The 17,951-nt window shown below is 39.5% G+C and overlaps 1 protein-coding gene across 1 annotated transcript; it reads right to left on the reverse strand.

Annotated features, from left to right (window-relative positions):
* Positions 1–1,682: 1,682 nt before the first annotated feature.
* Positions 1,683–10,778, reverse strand: KGD4 (alpha-ketoglutarate dehydrogenase subunit 4). Its single transcript, XM_019982959.2, has 4 exons — positions 10,663–10,778; positions 4,528–4,591; positions 3,385–3,572; positions 1,683–2,675 (listed from the first exon to the last, which is right to left on the reverse strand). Exons 1-4 carry the CDS (start codon positions 10,702–10,704, stop codon positions 2,658–2,660), a joined length of 312 nt encoding a protein of 103 aa, XP_019838518.1. The 5' UTR covers positions 10,705–10,778; the 3' UTR covers positions 1,683–2,657.
* Positions 10,779–17,951: the final 7,173 nt, after the last annotated feature.

Here is a 17,951-nt window from a genome sequence, read left to right on the forward strand (position 1 = left end):
CTGCAGATGGTGATTGCAGCCATGAAATTAAAAGACGCTTACTACTTGGAAGGAAAGTTATGACCAACCTAGATGGCATATTCAAAAGCAGAGACATTACTTTGCCAACAAAGGTCCATCTAGTCAAGGCTATGGTTTTTCCAGTAGTCATGTGTGGATTTGAGAGTTGGACTGTGAAGAAAGCTGAGCACCAAAGAATTGATGCTTTTGAACTGTGGTGTTGGAGAAGACTCTTGAGAGTCCCTTGGACTGCAAGGAGATCCAACCAGTCCATTCTGAAGGAGATCAGCCCTGGGATTTCTTTGGAAGGAATGATGCTAAAGCTGAAACTCCAGTACTTTGGCCACCTCATGCGAAGAGTTGACTCACTGGAAGACTCTGATGCTGGGAGGGATTGGGGGCAGGAGGAGAAGGGGACAACAGAAGATGAGATGGCTAGATGGCATCACTGACTTGATGGATGTGAGTTTGAGTGAACTCCGGGAGTTGGTGATGGACAGGGAGGCCTGGTGTGCTGCAATTCATGGGGTCACAAAGAGTCAGACACGACTGAGCAACTGCACTAAGAAGACCTGAGTGTTCCTTGGACAGCAAGGAGATCAAACAAGTCAGTCCAAAAGAAAATCAACCCTGAATATCCATTGGAAGGACTGCTGCTGAAGCTGAAGCTCCAATACTTCGGCCACTTCATGTGAAGAACCAACTCATTGGAAAAGACTGTGATGCTGGGAAAGATTGAAGGCAAAAGGAGAAAGGGGTAGCAGAAGGTGTTAGCATCACCAACTCAGTGGACATGAACTTGAGCAAACTCCGGGAGATGGTGGAGGACAGAGGGGCCTGGCATGCTGTATTTCATGAGGTCACAGAGTCGGACATAACTAAGGGACTGAACAGCAACAGCAACAGTCAATACACTAATTTGATCCTGCCTATCAAACTGTATAGTACTGGAGAAAAAACTGCAAGTTGGACAAACTAAGCAATTCACTAATGGTTACAGATACTTAAGTGTTTAACTCCTACATGAGTATACAAGCTATTAAAGCTAAACCCAAATTCTTTCTATGACACTATCCTCCTTGGGAACTCATCCTATGACAGCAGTTCCCACTAATATCCTTTTGTCATGCCTCTAGTCATAAATTATATAAAAGTGATATATTTTTTCATTGGAACTTTCATGGCAGCAGCTGTAGTAAAGGTGGCCCTCAGTTCCAGTGCTGGGGTTTCTAACTGCCAGCCCACAGTATTACTTAAGCCACTCTTCATCTCCTGAACCTACTGTTTCTGAAAGAAGAAAAAACTTGCCATGAGCTTCTTTTTACTGAAATAAGAAAGCTAAGGAGAAAAAAGAGAATAGTACTGGTTTTTAAGAAATTTTTCCAAATACATTTTTTAAATAATAAAAAAGAAATCCTGAGTCATTTATTTCTCATGCATTACCAGAGTAGCTTATTGCTAGCACCAAATTCCTATCTCACATTTGAGTTGGGTAACATTTATAATAGGCCACAATACAGAATTTACACAAAGAGCAGATCAACTCTGAAACAGTAGAAAAAACAAAATAAGTATAAAGATTAATCCATATGTAACTGGGCAAACACAACAATTCTACTCTATTACTCATGAATTACCCTTACTATTAGGGATGATTTCTTTAAAGTATATTCTACAAATCATTAAAGGTATGGAAGAGAATTTATTTCACTTTGTGAGGCTTTATTTTCACAATTATACATACCCTTGGCACAGGAAGACCCTATCAAAATTCTGTTAATTGACTTAAGGTAAATAGGTTGATTTTATGAGACTTTCAGACAATTAAGTTTGAGAAAGTTTATGATTATCAGGATTTGTATACATGATCACAATCAAAAGAAAGAGATAAACCAAAGAACAAGACTTTCTTAACCCCCCTGAAAACATAATAAATTACAATTTCTGGTCAAATGTTACTCGTATGCTATATTTATTTTTATCTCATTTTCCATTTTATACTCTGGCATTTCTTTTCTGAATACAGGTTACATATAATATTATGTGTTAACTCCCTAGTCTTAATATCACAAAGTCACCTGTTTTACCATGGGTATATTTTTATCATTTAAAGTAGGATATGCTTGTTAATAAGCGAGTTATACTCCAGTAACTTTGTGAATGCAAAAACACTGAGAAGTAAGAACAAATAATGGAGTTATTATTTCACGGATCCTCATTCAAGTTCAGGAAAATTACTTCTAGAAAGCTGCAATTCTGCCAAATATTTTCTATGTTTAAATGGAAACTGAAAGAAAAGTGAAATTACTGGAAGCCTTTGACGGTTCACTAGACATTGAGTGCTTTCAATAGTTCAACACTGTTATGCTTGATAATCAAGAGTAAATTAATAGGCTAACATTTTAAAATGTATACTTTAATTAAGGTATAAAGTATATAAACAATCAGGTAAGCTTATAGAGAAGCTGACCAAGATACATAAATTAGGAGACATAAGTGTCCATCTAAATTTTCTATACTTCATCTTTTTTTTCCTTTTTACAGAATATTTATTAAAGTTGTTTAATATACAATTTTTAATTTGTCATTCTGGAAGTCCTTTTTTAGAAAGACTCTTCTTTATCTGATGACAAATATTAGAGCCACATTATCAGTGATTATTCTGGACCTCCACGCTGAAAAAGAAGAAATAAAGCAATAAGATTAGGTGTTTCATTTACAAAGAAAATATTCATGGCAACTGTACAAATCTGAGACATTTTAAAGCAAGGATCTTTAGGTCTTAAAACCAATTTCAGACTTTTCATAGCTTTTGGGCTCTCCTATCAATATTATAAAGAATTTCAGATCTGAAAGGCACTCAAGGTTGACGTAGGTCAATGGTCCTCGAATTTCTTGGTCCTTTACGCTATAAAAAAATTAATGAGAACCCTGGTCAGGAACTAGATCCCACATGCCACAACTTAAGAGTCTGCATGCTGGAACTAAAGAGCTCACATGCCTCAATGATCAAAGATTCAAAATGCCTACAAGTAAAACAATAACAACAAAAACCAAACAGATGCAGCCAAATAAAGAATTTAAAATAAACTAAATATTTTTAAAAAATTAATGAGGACCATAAAGAGCTTTTTTTCATGGGGTATATGTATTTTGCTATTTCCATACTATATACTTCTACACATATATTCTTCCAAGCACATTTACCAAGGGCTCAAACATCATTTACTTCTCATAGGCCTGGCCTACCTGACCATCCCTGTCTTAGGTATGGACACACCTTGACAAGACAATTGGAAGAACATGTAAATCAGCATCTGAAACTCCAAAGCTAATAATGTGAAGGTGTCTTCCACAGTATTGGGATAAAGAGCAACAACATACTTGGATAAATTCAATTTCTTCTTGAGACACAAGTTTCCTTCTGTATTTCTGAGGTAAAGTTTTTATCATCTCTGCCGTGTCTGGTGGACCCTGATGCATCAGCCAGTCTGGTGATTTACTTCCCTTAGAATGCTGTGAAATTGAAGAAGTATGAGATGGTAGTCCTGCTGATCGTAGAACTTCTGATACTGAAATTAAAAAAAACCCCAACTTAGAGGGATTGTTCAGAGTCTTAAAATACTATTTTGAGTTATTATTGAATCATCAAGGTATTCTTAAAATGATAAGTATTACAATTCCAAGAGGTAAGTATTATAGAGAAACTTGGTTGGGTAGCTATGTAGTTTCATAAGTTGGTTTTAAAGCAAATGAGGTAGTTTTAAGTGAGTGAACTACTAAATTGAGTAAGTTCATAAAATAATGAAATTTTTAGGTAGTGGAGTTCAATCCATGTGGATAACTGACATTACTTAAGTTTTGCCCTATGGTAGAGATTACAGGTAGTATCATACAATGGAGAATAAAAAAGTTGGAAAATGGAGATGAGATTTGTTTTCTCCAGACTTGTCTGTCACCTATAAATTCTTCAAGACTTATAATAAGTTAAAAATAGCCATATAAAATTTGTTAAAATTCTCCCTGAATTAAAGGTTGGGTATCTTATAATAAACACAGTGACAGACGAGTAAAAGAAAAACAGAACTTGTTCAGAATCTTCAGTTACTTTTAATGGGTAATGACTACTAAGTTCTAAGGCAATCCAAGAAATATTTACTGATTGAATGAACACATATATCAGTGAATGAGAAAGAGGTTGGCTGGGAGAAAGATATAGAATGGTGATTATTCATCATAAAGTCTGCAGATATAAACATGGGAGATTCTTCTGAAGGACAGAAGAAAAGGTAGAACAACAATTCCCATATATAAACTCAATATAACCAAAAATTCAGGAATACCTACTGTTAAGTTACTGCTTTCTAAAAGTAAGTAACAGAAGTTAGTTAACGCAACCTAACATACCACTGTGACCTAAGCTACAATTGTCAACCTGATTTTAAAATGAAAAATAGTCTATAATAAAATATTCATATATGGATCTGATTGTACATATTTTTTTAGCCTAAATAAACTGCAGCTTACCATTTGGTTTAGGATTGTCTCTTCTGTCAGGGAACCTTATTAATGGAGTATGTGGCTTGACTACCTAAAAGAAAAATATAATGCATGAGAAAGAAATGAAGTACTAAGATAACCTCATTAACTACATAAGAAATAATCTACTGAATCCCACAAGCAGATACCTTTGTTAAAATAACTTAGTACTTGACAGCAACTTTAAATTTTCTATTAAAAAATTACTTTTAAATTTTATTCTTGTATTTCCCTTGTGGCACAATGGATTGAGAATCCACCTGCCGATGCAGGGGACACAGTTCACTCTCCGGTCCAGGCAATTTCCACATGATGCAGAACAACTAAGCCTAAGCACCAGAACTACAAAGCCTGTGCTCTAGAGCCCATCAGCTGCAACTACTCATCCCACGTGCTGCAACAACTGGAGCCCACGTGGAGCCAACATAGAGCCTATGGTCCACAACCAGAGAAGCCGCCACGGTGAGAAGCCCACGCACCACAGGGAAGAGCAGCCCCTGCTCGCAGCAACTAGAGAAAGCCTGTGCTGCAACGAAGAACCAGTACAGCCACAAAGGAATAAATAATTTTACTCTTCCCCAGCAAGGATAGCTAGTCTATGAACTATTCATTGTTTATATTATTTGATATGCATAATAAATTTGTACTTCATACATCACAAAACATTGTACTGTACTGCCAACTGACCTCAGAACAACCGTATAAGGTGACATGGATTTTACACTGCGTGACTTCTAAATCACCCTGCTGACTGGTAAGAACTGGAAGTTTCCTTGACTTGTACTGACTATTGTTTCTGTACTATGTTTTAATACTTAGTAGTTTAGAATCGGAGAAGGCAATGGCACCCCACTCCAGTACTCTTGCCTAGAAAATCCCATGGATGGAGGAGCCTGGTGGGCTGCAGTCCATGGGGTCGCCAAGAGTCTGACACGACTGAGCGACTTCACTTTCACTTTTCACTTTCCTGCATTGGAGAAGGAAATGGCAACCCACTCCAGTGTTCTTGCCTGGAGAATCCCAGGGACAGGGGAGTCTGGTGGGCTGCCGTCTATGGGGTCACACAGAGTCGGAGACGACTGAAGGACTTAGCAGCAGCAGCAGCAGCAGTTTAGAATAGGGTAAAAAGCATACAGAAAATCAGGTAATCAAAAAAACTTTTTCTGACAACAAAAGTAATACCATGTTCTATGTACAAAAAACTGGTAAAAACACAGAAAAGCAGAAAGAAAAAAACATCTATAAGCTCAAAACACACATAAAATAGCTTTAAACATCTGATAACTCTTGACTTTATTCTTTTTCCTACTCCCATAGAAATACATGTATTTACATAACTTTTTAACAAGCTATTTGAAGAGTATTAATTTTTTATCACTAAAAATTCCAGATAATGCTATAGAGGAACTTAAGCAGAACTTTCAGTATGAAATCTGAATATATATAAAATGCTAAGACTAATAAACAGAACCCTAAAAATAACTTCTTACACTGTCTAGTAACTTTCTTTTCAGAGCCAGGCTTCTTGAAAGAGTGTTCTATCCATCTTCCAGGCTGATGTTTTTCAGGATAAACTTCAAACTGGCATTTGGCACCTACAGGTCCATCATGATCTGGCCTCTCCCTACCTCTCCAGTCTCATTCCCCACCATGGTACCATTCACTCCAGGTACTCTGAAGTACTTTTTATTTCCCTAACTCATCAGACCATTTCCACCCTCATTCAACTGAGACCTCACGTGCTCTGGCAGGAAATCTCTCCCTGGTTCCACCCTAAGTCCATGTCTCTGCTTTTACCTGACTATCTTGTAAAACAGCTCAACTGTCACTCTTAAGAAGATTCCCCATCCCTAAATTCGATTTAAAAAAGACTCCTATGTTTCCACAGCAACCTGAACATCTTAAGAGTACTGTGTAGAGGACACCTTAATGAGCCAATGACTACAGGACAGCAAAGTTCCTGGAAGGGCAGAGATGGAAAATGAAGTACTTCTGCAGCAGCACCCAGTACATGCTCAGCAACCATCAGACAAATGAGCGAACAGACCATTTGTCAGTCAGGGTTAACTCTACAGGCAAGTGAATATGTATACACACACTTAAATGTATGTACATATACCAGAGAGAAAGAGTCCATTTCAACAGTTTTTGTACACTTAAAAGCACAGTAATATGCTTTTACAGATCAGTTGGCTCTCCCTTTATTTGTACCTTTCTAAGTCTCTTAGTTTCAGCTGTGCCTCATATAACACTGCCTATTCATTTGCTGGCCAACCTGAGAACACTTTTAAAAGGGGAGTGAGACCACTTACATTTATAACTCATAAACTTGGTATATGTTCTGTCATATCATTATTTAACATTCTTTGTCCTATGATCTTTTTCTTTGCTTTCATTTGTGGGGTTGGTTGGTAGGCTGGTTGGTGGTTTTTTGGTATTTAGAAAGAGCTGTACTTTTGTATAATGTTTATATTATGCTGTTACCTTTAGATAATATTCTTAATTGCCTGTTTCTGAGATACTATCTATTGGTTCATTATCACTAGAAAGAATGAAGGTAATTGATGGTAATCTCATCTCTGCCACCCCTCCCCATCTTTTACTACCAGTTAATAACTAGAGGCAATTACAAGTTTATTCTACTTTCTGTATACTCTTCCTCTTATTCCTCCGTTTAAAAAGTCTTACTAGATATATACTGTCAGAGCAAATACTACCAACAAGTCTTTCTCCCTTCTCTGCATTATCTAGCCTTAATTCTACAGTTAAATACACTCAGTGATTATATCCAGTTCCTGTGTTAAAACAGCTACAAGTACAACTAAGTACTCCTTAGTTGTCTGATGCTCATTCCCTGGGAGAGCTAGTAGGAAGAGCTTTGGGGACCAGTATTCCCTGAGTTATTAAAGGTTTAGAAGAGTTTGTGGCCTTTATACTTGAAGGTTAGTGCAGCTAGATAAAGCTTAGGTTTACATTTTCTTTCCTTAACTACCTTAAATGTGGTATCCACATGTTTTCCTTTAAGAAGTATTATTGTTGAAAACTTTGATAACTTAGTAAGTGCTTGGTCTTATTGCTTGGATCACCAAATAATTCTTTTCTTTATAAGTCAATGATTTTACTAGAATATACCCGTTGGTCAACAAACTAGGTCAAATCTCTCAACTACAAGGTATAACTTTAAGTCTCTTTTTGTATCAGGAAAGTTCTATTAAATTATAGGTATTGAGACTTGGTCAACTCTATTTTCACTTTTTCAGAGACTTACTATACAAAAGTTGCTTCATCTTGTCTTTATCTACTTCTATGGCATTCTCTGAATCCCTTTAATCTTTTTTCATGATCTTTGATTTTTTGGGGAAACTTATTTTATGAAAGAATCCCCTTCTATGATTCATGAAGCCCAGGCTAAGTTAAAAGTGACGCGTTCTGGAGGAAACGACACTCCACTCTGGACCTTCTGGTTAGAACTACTGTCTTCTCTCTCTACCTCAACTGAAAACCCAGCCTCATGCCGCCTCAATCCCTGCCCTACGATTCTTGGAAGATGCCAAAGTCGACTATGTTAGAGGCTTTTTCAGAGGAGAAGACAACTCTTGCCTTCTCAGAAGACCAAGCCTCTACTTACTTTGCTTTATGAGGCAGATAGCAACTCCAAACCACGGACAGGTTGGGACCTGCGCAGGCCTCAATCATTATCTGTGTGTTTTTAATCCTTTTTCTCCTTTCCTCTACTATTTACTTCAGGAAACCTTCTAAGTTGCCCATTGACCTTTGTGTTCTTTCCAGTTTAGCGTCTATTCCTGAAAGGTTCTTTTCTTTTATTCTTAATTCTTTACTAAGTTCAGAGCTGTAGCATCCCTAAAATCTTAACCTAAAAGCCAAACTCAACTACAGCCTTTTAACTCTCTTCTTTGTTATTTCCCACTATCAGTTTCAGCCAGCCCTTCATTTCCTTGATCTCTCCCTTTTCTCCCAGTCAACTGGTTCCATCTTGACTTTACTTCCTTTTTCATCTAGCCTAGACCCACAGTCCACTGAGCAACCTCCTAGCACTCTCAACTGCCTTGCTGTGAATCTCAAACCCTGAATTAACCCAACTACCTACCTTCTTCCCCTGTCTTATACAGTTAAATGATTTCATACATGATTATCTCCTCTCTACTACTGCATCATCCCAAACGTATCAAATATACACTGCTTGGCATTCAGCAAGCATTTATAACTTACTCTTCTAAAATTATTTTTAAATACCCTGCATCCAGCCAAATTCCTCTACTTAATGGTGACACCATGCTTTGTGAATTCCTATCAGTTTGTGCCAGTCTGCTGAAATACTACTCTCTCTTCAGATACCGATCAAGTTCTAAGCTCTGTGGAAGCACCATGTATTATCCTGTTGGCACTGTGGTCCCAGCACTGAGCACAGGCCTGGCACAGAGGTACCCAACACATTTTGCTAATGTTAACATGTTGTCAGCACGTACTGCTTTGTATTATGAATGTGAATATAAGTCTTCGCAGCTCTGTTAGAAGTGGACAGGCCATTCCTTATTCTGTATCTCACAGCATCTTTTTTGTTGCATGTATTAATAGTACTTTATTATTGCTGTGTGCTGTTCCACTTTAACAAGTCTACCACACTTTATATTGCTAATGGATATTTGGATATTTTCTGGTTTAGGTGTTACTATGAATAAAGCAACTATGAACATTTTTATCTTGTTTTTTAAATAGGTATATGCACTCATTTCTCTGGGGTATAAACCTATGAGTAAGACTGCTGGGACATAGGGTAGGTATGTCTAACTAGTAGTAAAGGCCCACAAAACAGTTCTCCAAAGTGGCTATACCTTTTTATATTCCCACCAGTAATGTATGAGAGTTTCGGGTGCTTTGTTTTCTCATCACCACTTGGCAGTGTCAGTCTTTTTAATAATTTTGGTGGTTTCCTGGTTTTAATTTGCATTTCCCTGGAAAGTAATCATGTTGAACATCCTTTCACTGGCTTAGTGCTCATTCAAATATCTTGCTTTGTGCAATATCAAGTTTTTTTACCCATTTAAAAAACTGGGCTATATATTATTGATATATATAATTATCTATTAAGGATACCAGTCCTTTGTCAGGTGTTCTCCTGTCTTCACAAAATCTTTAATTAAGGCTTAATAACTACACACTGAATGAATAAGTGAGGATCATTCATTGCAATAGGAGCAAAGACTGGGATCTAAGATTATATTCCAGAGTGAAATAACTGTAAGAAAAAGTCTTTCAAGAGACGTACTTGTGGAAAGGGAAATGCACTTCTCATATCAAAGTTAAAAGTTAATTGTACAATAATGCAATTTGAGTTGGAAAAAAACTCGAGTAAAACAACCACAAAAGTGGAGGTTGTAGCCCTTTATAGACCAAGTTTAATTTTCCTACTTAAGCTAAAGACCACAGTTGGAGAAGCAAAAACAAAAGCTGTCAGGAGTTAGTAACTGATAAGTGGATTGATAAAGTCCCTCTAGCGCCAATCTAAACGCAGGGAAAAAACATTACAGAAAAAATTAAATATATATTTTTTCCATTCTCCCCCATCAGGCCTATAACCAGACGCTGGTTGGTGGAGGAGAGTATCCGGCGAGGACGCAGCTCGCGGGGCCAGTTCTCTGGCCATTCCCAAGACCTTGAAGGGACACTGGGTCAGAGCGAAGGTTCGCTTCCTTTCACTCCTCTACCGCCTTCCTTCCGATTGGCTGATTCGCGACAACCTAGACAATACCGGTCGCTGATTGGCCAGGATATTGCCAGGGCAGCCAAGCCTGCAGCCTGCTAAGAGGCTAAGGAGGTCTCGGTGGAGGGCAGTCCAGGGACTTTGCAACAGCTAAGTGCCTACCTGCGGAGATGCACTCCCTCGGCTTGGCTCGAATCGTCAGCTCCGTCCCAGGCTTCACTGCCCGTCCCAACAAGCGCAAGGTCCAATTCTCACATACACCCGGGGAAGCAGCTGCTGGCCCTAGGCAGGGCCGCGGTCATCGCGCAGCCTCCACCACCGCCTTTCCTCCCCAGCGCGGGTGCTACAGTCAGCACCTTCCCTATAGCCCACGGCGCAGAAAGGCGACCGAGTCTCCTTACCTGAACGACCCTGCTGGCAGACGCCATCTTGCTGCCCATCATGACCCCCGAGAAGGGGCAGCTTCCGGGGCGCTGGCGAGCCGCGGTTTTAACAGGCGTCCGGCGCGGCTGGGGGCGGGCCCTGCCTGTGACGTCACGGAGGAGGGGCGGGTGCCCGGGCAGGACCCTCCTCCACTGTGGAGCTAGCCCCACCCCCTTGTGCCTGACTCCGCCCCGCCTCTCTTCCCGCTGGGGTGCTGACCCACGTGTTTCCCGTTGTTTTCGTTTTGCAGGTAAAGATTTGTGATGTTGGATTTATTTTGTTCATCAGCCTATGAGTGACCTAGGACCATTTCTTCCCCGGAAAAGTTTTTAATTTCAGCGTAGTCCAAAATGTAATATGAAACCAAATAAGTAATATAAATTCTTTTGGCTACCTAAAATGAACAATCTTGTTAAAATTTGGGGAGTAAGAAGCAAACTCAAAGAGTGGTGGCCAATTCCGACTCTCTAGGTTCTATGGGTCTCATATTCCGTTGGTTTTTAGAAATTTGTTAATTTTTTTTTTTTTTACTGAAGTATAGTTGTTTTACAATGTGTTCATTCCCGTTGCTTATTAACATTGCTTGATTTGGTTTTCTGATTCCTTTCTCTACCATTACTCCTGATATTAAACTGCTGCCTGCTTCGGGTTTGAGAAAACTCAGAAGTTCTAGTTTTTTTTTTTTTTGAAACATGAGCCATCCATCATTCCCCCAAGTTGTATTAATGTTAAATTCTATGGTAAATATTAGTGTTTACAATGTTAAAAATTTAATACACAGTACAATATGTTGCAGCCATTTTGTAGGTAATGTAACACCTTACATTATTGTAAATATTTAGAGCAACAAATGTTTTGATGATCTAAGTCAATGTTTTCTAAATCTAGGAGTTATTTAACCTAAATATGGGCCCTTCTGATTCAGAATTTCTGGAGACCAGGAATCTTTTTTTTTTTTTTTAATGCTTTCAAAGCTTGTTTTAGCAGCACATAGCATATTCTATGGAGAAGGCAATGGCACCCCACTCCAGTACTCTTGCCTGGAAAATCCCATGGGCGGAGGAGCCTGGTGGGCTGCAGTCCATGGAGTCTCGAGGAGTCAGACGCGACTGAGCAACTTCACTTTCACTTTTCACTTAACTGCATTGGAGGAGGAAATGGCACCCCACTCCAGTGTTCTTGCCTGGAGAATCCCAGGGACGGGGGAGCCTGATGGGCTGCCGTCTATGGGGTCGCACGACTGAAGCGATTTAGCAGCAGCAGCAGCATATTCTAAAATCAGATTGATAAAGTGGTTAGGTGGGCAAACCACATGAACTGGCAAATTAAAAAAAAAGAAAAACAAATTTCCCTTAAAAATATTAAAAGACATTCAACCTTCCTTATTGTAAGAAAAATTTAAACTACATTGAAACACTATTTTTTTAATCCATCAAATTGGCCAATAGCCATAGTTTGGACAATATGATCTGGGGAGGCTGTGGGGAAAGAGGCACTGATGTATATCATTTAAATTTTAGTTTAAGGCAGGACAAGAAAAATTAAACAAAATTCTCTCTGTGGGTTAATATGCAGTGTGCGTCTCCATTACACATTAACCACAGCTCCTCAAAGATGGAAGCACCTGCTCAACCATAAAGATCCTTTTCTTTCTTTCTTCTGAGGCTGGCAATGTAACTTCTTCAAACAATAGGGTTCTTTTCCAGTTCTGTAAGGGGTCACAGTGACTTGTCGCTCAGTTTGTACCTGCTTACCTGGACTAAGCATGCTTTGTGGACTTCATGTGAAGTATCAGTTTGTCATTTAGATATACAGTCCTTTGTCTCAAAAAGGTACATGATTGTGCCTTTGACTTCTAACAGGCAGAACAGTCCTCAGAGCTTTCTGAGAATCTGCTTCCTGATTATAATCTTCAGTTTGGTTTATATAAAATTCCTTCCCCCCTACCCCCACAGACCTTAACTATTCAGTAATTCATTGAATTTTCATCAACAGTGGGAGTAAAAGATGGTACTCAAAAAAACCCCACAAAACTACATACTGAGTGACTCCAATTATATGACATTCTGGAAAAGGCAAAACTATGAAGACAATAAAAATAAGGGTGGTGGTCAGGGGTTGGGGGGAGGGAGGGACAAACAGGCAGAGCACAGGGAATTTTTAGGACAGCGAAACTATTCTGTATGATAGTATCAATATAATGGTGGGTACATGCCATTATATTTATCAAAATTCATAGAATATGCAACCTTTGGATGATAGCGACACGTTAATGTTAAGGTTCGGTTGTAGCAAACGTACCGCTGTAGTGGGGGACGACAGTGGGGGAGGTTGTACATGTGTCCGAGCAGTAGGTATATGGGAACTCTCTGAACTTTCTGCTCCATTTTGCTGTGAACCTAAAACTGCTTGAAAAAAATAAAGTATATTAAAAAAAATTTTAAAGGCCCCATTGCTGTAAGCAGAAAAACTAATGTGTTCTTGAAGTTCAAAAATGGTGACTAACCTGGAGTCTACTATACAGAGTGGAGTAAGTCAGGAAGAGAAAGTCAAATACTGTATATTAATGCATATATATGAAATTTAGAAAGACAATACCGATGACCTTACATGCAGGGCAGCAAAGGAGACATAGATGTAAAGAACAGACTTTTAGATTCAATGGGAGAAGGAGAGGGTGGGATGATTTGAGAATAGCACTGAAACATGCATATAACCAGGCATAAAATAGAGGACCAGTGCAAGTTCAATGCGAGAAGCAGGGCACCCAAAGCCCCTGGGTTTTGACAACCCAGAGGGATCAGGTGGGGAGGGAGGTTCAGGATGGGGGCACACATGTATACCTGTGGCCGATGCATGTTGATGTATGGCAAAAACCATCACAATACTGTAATTATTCTCCAGTTAAATTAGTTGAAAAAAAAAATAAAACTTTAAAAAAAAAATGGTGACTAGAGTTGATGACATTGCATTGTACAGTTGAAATTTACTAAGAAAATAGAACTTAAGTGTTCTCACCAAGAAAAGGAAAAGTAAATATTTGAGGTGCTGGATGTGTTAACTAGATTGTGGGAATCCTTTCACAGTATACACATACATCAAGTCATCATAATGTAAGCTTTACGTATTTTGCATTTTATTTGTCAGTGACAAACGGCAACCCACTTCAGTATTCTTGCCTGGAGAACCACTTGGTCAGAGGAGCCTGGCAAGCCACAGTCCATGAGGTCGCAAAGAGTCTGCCACCCGTATCTTCAGTAAAGCTGGCGGGGAAGAAAGCTCAAAAGCAACAGCAGCTTAGATTTCTAGTACACAGACACTTCATTTACATTTAGAGAAACAGCAACTTTCTGTGTGAAAATCTACAATGCTAGATTCTCATTCTGAAGTCATTCGAGAGACACAGGTAGCCTTTTTGGCTACTTTTCTACTAATATTTTTCATTTTCCTTTATGATTATATTTAAGAAAGAAATGAAGAAAATGGAAAAAGAATTCCCACGGTTTAGAGATTTTACCAAAATATAAACTTTCCAAGTCCTCTAATTCCAAGAAGTTTCACCAGAATACCTGATGATGAGATTAGAAAATGTCAAATGCAGGATAAATTACTGGTCATATTGGTATGAATTTTGTTTGGGGAGGACTACCAGGAAAATGCTCTGACTTTTCTCTACTTGTGGATTTTTTTAATAAGTGTTGGCATTCATACTCCACAGAGTTCTCATCCAGGCCCCTTCTTGATTAGTTCTTTCTAGGATGGAAATGCGGAGAAGGCAATGGCACCCCACTTTTCTTGCCTGGAAAATCCAATGGACGGAGGAGCCTGGTGGGCCGCAGTCCATGGGGTCACTAAGAGTCAGACAAGACTCAGCGACTTCACTTTCACTTTTCACTTTCATGCATTGGAGAAGGAAATGGCAACCCACTCCAGTGTTCTTGCCTGGAGAATCCCAGGGACGGGGGAGCCTGGTGGGCTGCCGTCTATGGGGTCACACAGAGTTGGACACGACTGAAGTGACTTAGCAGCAGCAGCAGGATGGAAATGACAATAGGAGCTGAACCTGAAACAGCAAACTGCCTCGATTCCCAAATTCTATTTTATTTTCCTGCTCAATTTTAATCACCCTCCTGTCATCATACCATTTGATTACTCATTCTTCTTTTTTTTTGACACGTATACACTGCTGTATCTATTTTTGGCTGCACTGGGTCTTCCTCGCTGTGTGCGGTCTTCCTCTCTCTAGTCGTGGCGAGTGGAGGGCTTCTCAGTGTGGTGGTTTCTCTTGTTGCGGGGCACAGGCTGTAGGTGCATAGGTTTCAGTAGTTGCGACTGGCAGGCTCTGGGCACTTGGGCTTTGGTAGTTGTGGCACAGAAGCTCATTAGTTGTGGCTCACGGGCTCTAGAGCATGCAGACTTCAGTAGTTGCGGTGCATGGGCTCAGTTGCTCTGTGGCATGTGGAATCGTCTCCGATCAGGGATGGAACCAGTGTCCCCTGCATTGGCAGGCGGATTCTTACACACTATGCCACCAGGGAGGTCCAGGTCCCGTGATTTTTGTCTTGTATTAATGAAACAATGAATGTTGTCTACCCTCCAGTTCTACAAGGATCAAGTCATTGATTGCTAACCTCTAGGACACTGTGTTAAGAATTCAGGACAAAGAACAGGAGCACTCAGTGCTTGGGGAGAACAGGCAAACAAAAACGGCCCTTAGATATACTTTAGGACGTGTTTTATGAATCTGGATTCTTGCATCCTCCGATACTTAGAAAAGCACTAAAATATCATTAACTGATGTATCTGTTTCCCTTAACTAAACTTCTGCTAAGATATATGCTGGATTGCACATACTTTGTAGCCAAAATCTCATATATACTGGCCTCTTCCTCCCTACCTCTTCAGAGCACTTCCTCAGAGCTATCTGAGAGGCTATTAGTGCTCAGTAAGACACTGACTAAAACTCAACTCTCAGCTGTTACACTGTACATCCTTCTTTAGTCAACAGTCTATACCCTGACTGCTGTTCTTTGGCTGTTTTCATGGACCTGTGGAGCACAGCACCCAGTTCTACCTCATCTATTGTGTCTTCTTAATATCCTTATCTTACCTAGCCTTTGACTCCTTCCTTGTCCCATGCACCTTGTTCCTGACACTGGCCGTACATCTGTGGGGCAGAACTCAGTATGCATGACAGCTTCCTGATGTGATCGAATACAAAGTGCCCAGAACAACTTGTGGATTTTTTTGATTAAAAAAAAATCTGAAACTACATTTAATAAAGCACTTAGATCTAACTTCTGGTTTGCCAGAAAACAGAGGTGAAACAAGCTATGTAAACTACTAGGAAGCAATTGGACAAGTCAGAAGAGACCTGTCTACAGGGCAATCGCTTCCTCTGACAATGACTGTTAAGAACTTGTAGGGGGTGGGTGGGGGGAAGGAGGATATAATCTGTTGCAGCTACTCAGTTCAGTTCAACTACAGATCTTCCTTATGAGGGGGTTACATCCTAATAAACCCATCCTAAGTTGAAAATATCCTAAGTCAAAAAGCATTTAATATACCTAATCTTAAATGTGCTCAGAACATTTACATTAACCTACAGTTAGGCAAAGTCACCTAACGCAGCCTATTTTATACTAAAGTACTGCGTATGTCATGTAACTTACTGACTACTGTACTGAAAGTGAAAACCAGAATGGTTGTAAGTATATCGGTGTTCGCCTCTGTGACTGTGTGGCTGACAGATGTGGCTTGCTGCTGCTGCCCCCATTACTATAGATCCTGAGAGTGTTAGCCCAGGAAAAGATCAAAATTTGAAGTATGGTCTGTACCGAATGCATATAGCTTTTACACCATCACAGAGTTGAAAAATCCTAAGTTGAACCATCATAAGCAGGGGACCAACGTATGCTATTGTAGAAGAAAGGCAGCCATAGATAATATGTAAACGTGTGGGTGTGGCTTTGTTCCAATAAAACTTTATTTACAAACTCAGGCAGCTGGTAAATCAGTTTGATATGAGGAAATAGCCAACCAAAACAACCATCACTCCCACATTTTTGAGAAAAAGTGTATCAGCAAAGACACCACTAGCCTGGATTTTTAGACTGTGTTTGAGATGTAAAATATTTTGGTCCCCAATTGAGAAAGCTCTTCAGATGGGCATAATCTCTGATGCCCTCTTCAGATATGGTCCAAGTTAGTATTGGACAGGGAGAACCTCCCAAAGGGCAGAGTGAAGGACCACAGATAAAGAACTGCTTCTTGACAGAAGAACAAGAGCCAAACCCAAAGGTGTTCCCTGTCCCCTTAGAAGGGCTCTTCCTTTCCTTTGCCAAGCAGTATTTCAGAATTGCCCCAGTCACCATTATTTGCTGACTGTGTGAAGCAACATCATTTGTCTTTTCAGGTTATAGGGTCTCCAGATCAGGAAGAATCCATCTGAACATAACTGGAGACTCTTTGAAACTGGTATGCCTGGGTGACATTGTTGACTTACCATCTTTGGGGAAAGGCACATCTTTTACATGCAGAAGGGAAATTAATATTTAAGACCAAGGTAGCAGGCTGTGGTAGACTGTATTCTTTTCAGCAAATATCCATTTGCTTTCCCCTACTCTGAAACTCAGCACTTCCTGCTGTGAGAGAGGTTGAGGGTTGAGCTTGGTCAATGGAACCTGGGTGGATATGTACACTTGCTCTCAGTAGAAATCAAATGTGCTTGCATAATTTGACTTGGCCTCATAAGCCATGAGCATGTGTTTCAGATAGTGGCTGCTCCCTCAGCCTGAGTCCTAGGATAATGAGCCAAACCATGGATCCAACAGAGAATGTATTTCTTGTAAGTCACTGAGATTTGAGGTTGTTATTCAGCATGATTTCCAAGAAAGATAACTAATACAATTTCTTTCTCAGAGCTGGGATTTAAGAGGGAGCATACTACAGGACAATAAACTCTTAGGAAAATGCAGGAAGTTTTTCTGAGGATGGTGATAATCCTTTGAGTTGGGATGCACTAATAAAGTGTGCATCTATGATAACATTTAATGCCATGTCTTTGGATCAGGAAAGTATTTTCCAGAAAGTTTTTCTATGAGAAAAATATAACTTGTTTTATAATTCACATGGACCATTTCCAAGAATACACTGTGGAGAAAAGAGTAACCATGTATAAAAAGCTACACATAAATTATGATTTATCAAAACAAATGAAGCCAAACTATAAATATTCCAAAGAAAAGCTTTCAGAATTCAAATTCAG

Source organism: Bos indicus, chromosome 20 (assembly GCF_029378745.1).
Source record: "Bos indicus isolate NIAB-ARS_2022 breed Sahiwal x Tharparkar chromosome 20, NIAB-ARS_B.indTharparkar_mat_pri_1.0, whole genome shotgun sequence".
Lineage (NCBI taxonomy): Eukaryota > Metazoa > Chordata > Mammalia > Artiodactyla > Bovidae > Bos > Bos indicus.

Bases quoted from the DNA above. Each gene is read 5' to 3' on its own strand.
- KGD4 (XM_019982959.2), bottom strand. From the start codon at position 10,704: ATGATGGGCAGCAAGATGGCGTCTGCCAGCAGGGTCGTTCAG. The intron at 4,592-10,662 runs GTAAGGAGACTC...TTTTTCTTTTAG, and splicing joins CTGCCAGCAGGGTCGTTCAG to GTAGTCAAGCCACATACTCC. The intron at 3,573-4,527 runs GTAAGCTGCAGT...TTTTAATTTCAG, and splicing joins AGACAATCCTAAACCAAATG to TATCAGAAGTTCTACGATCA.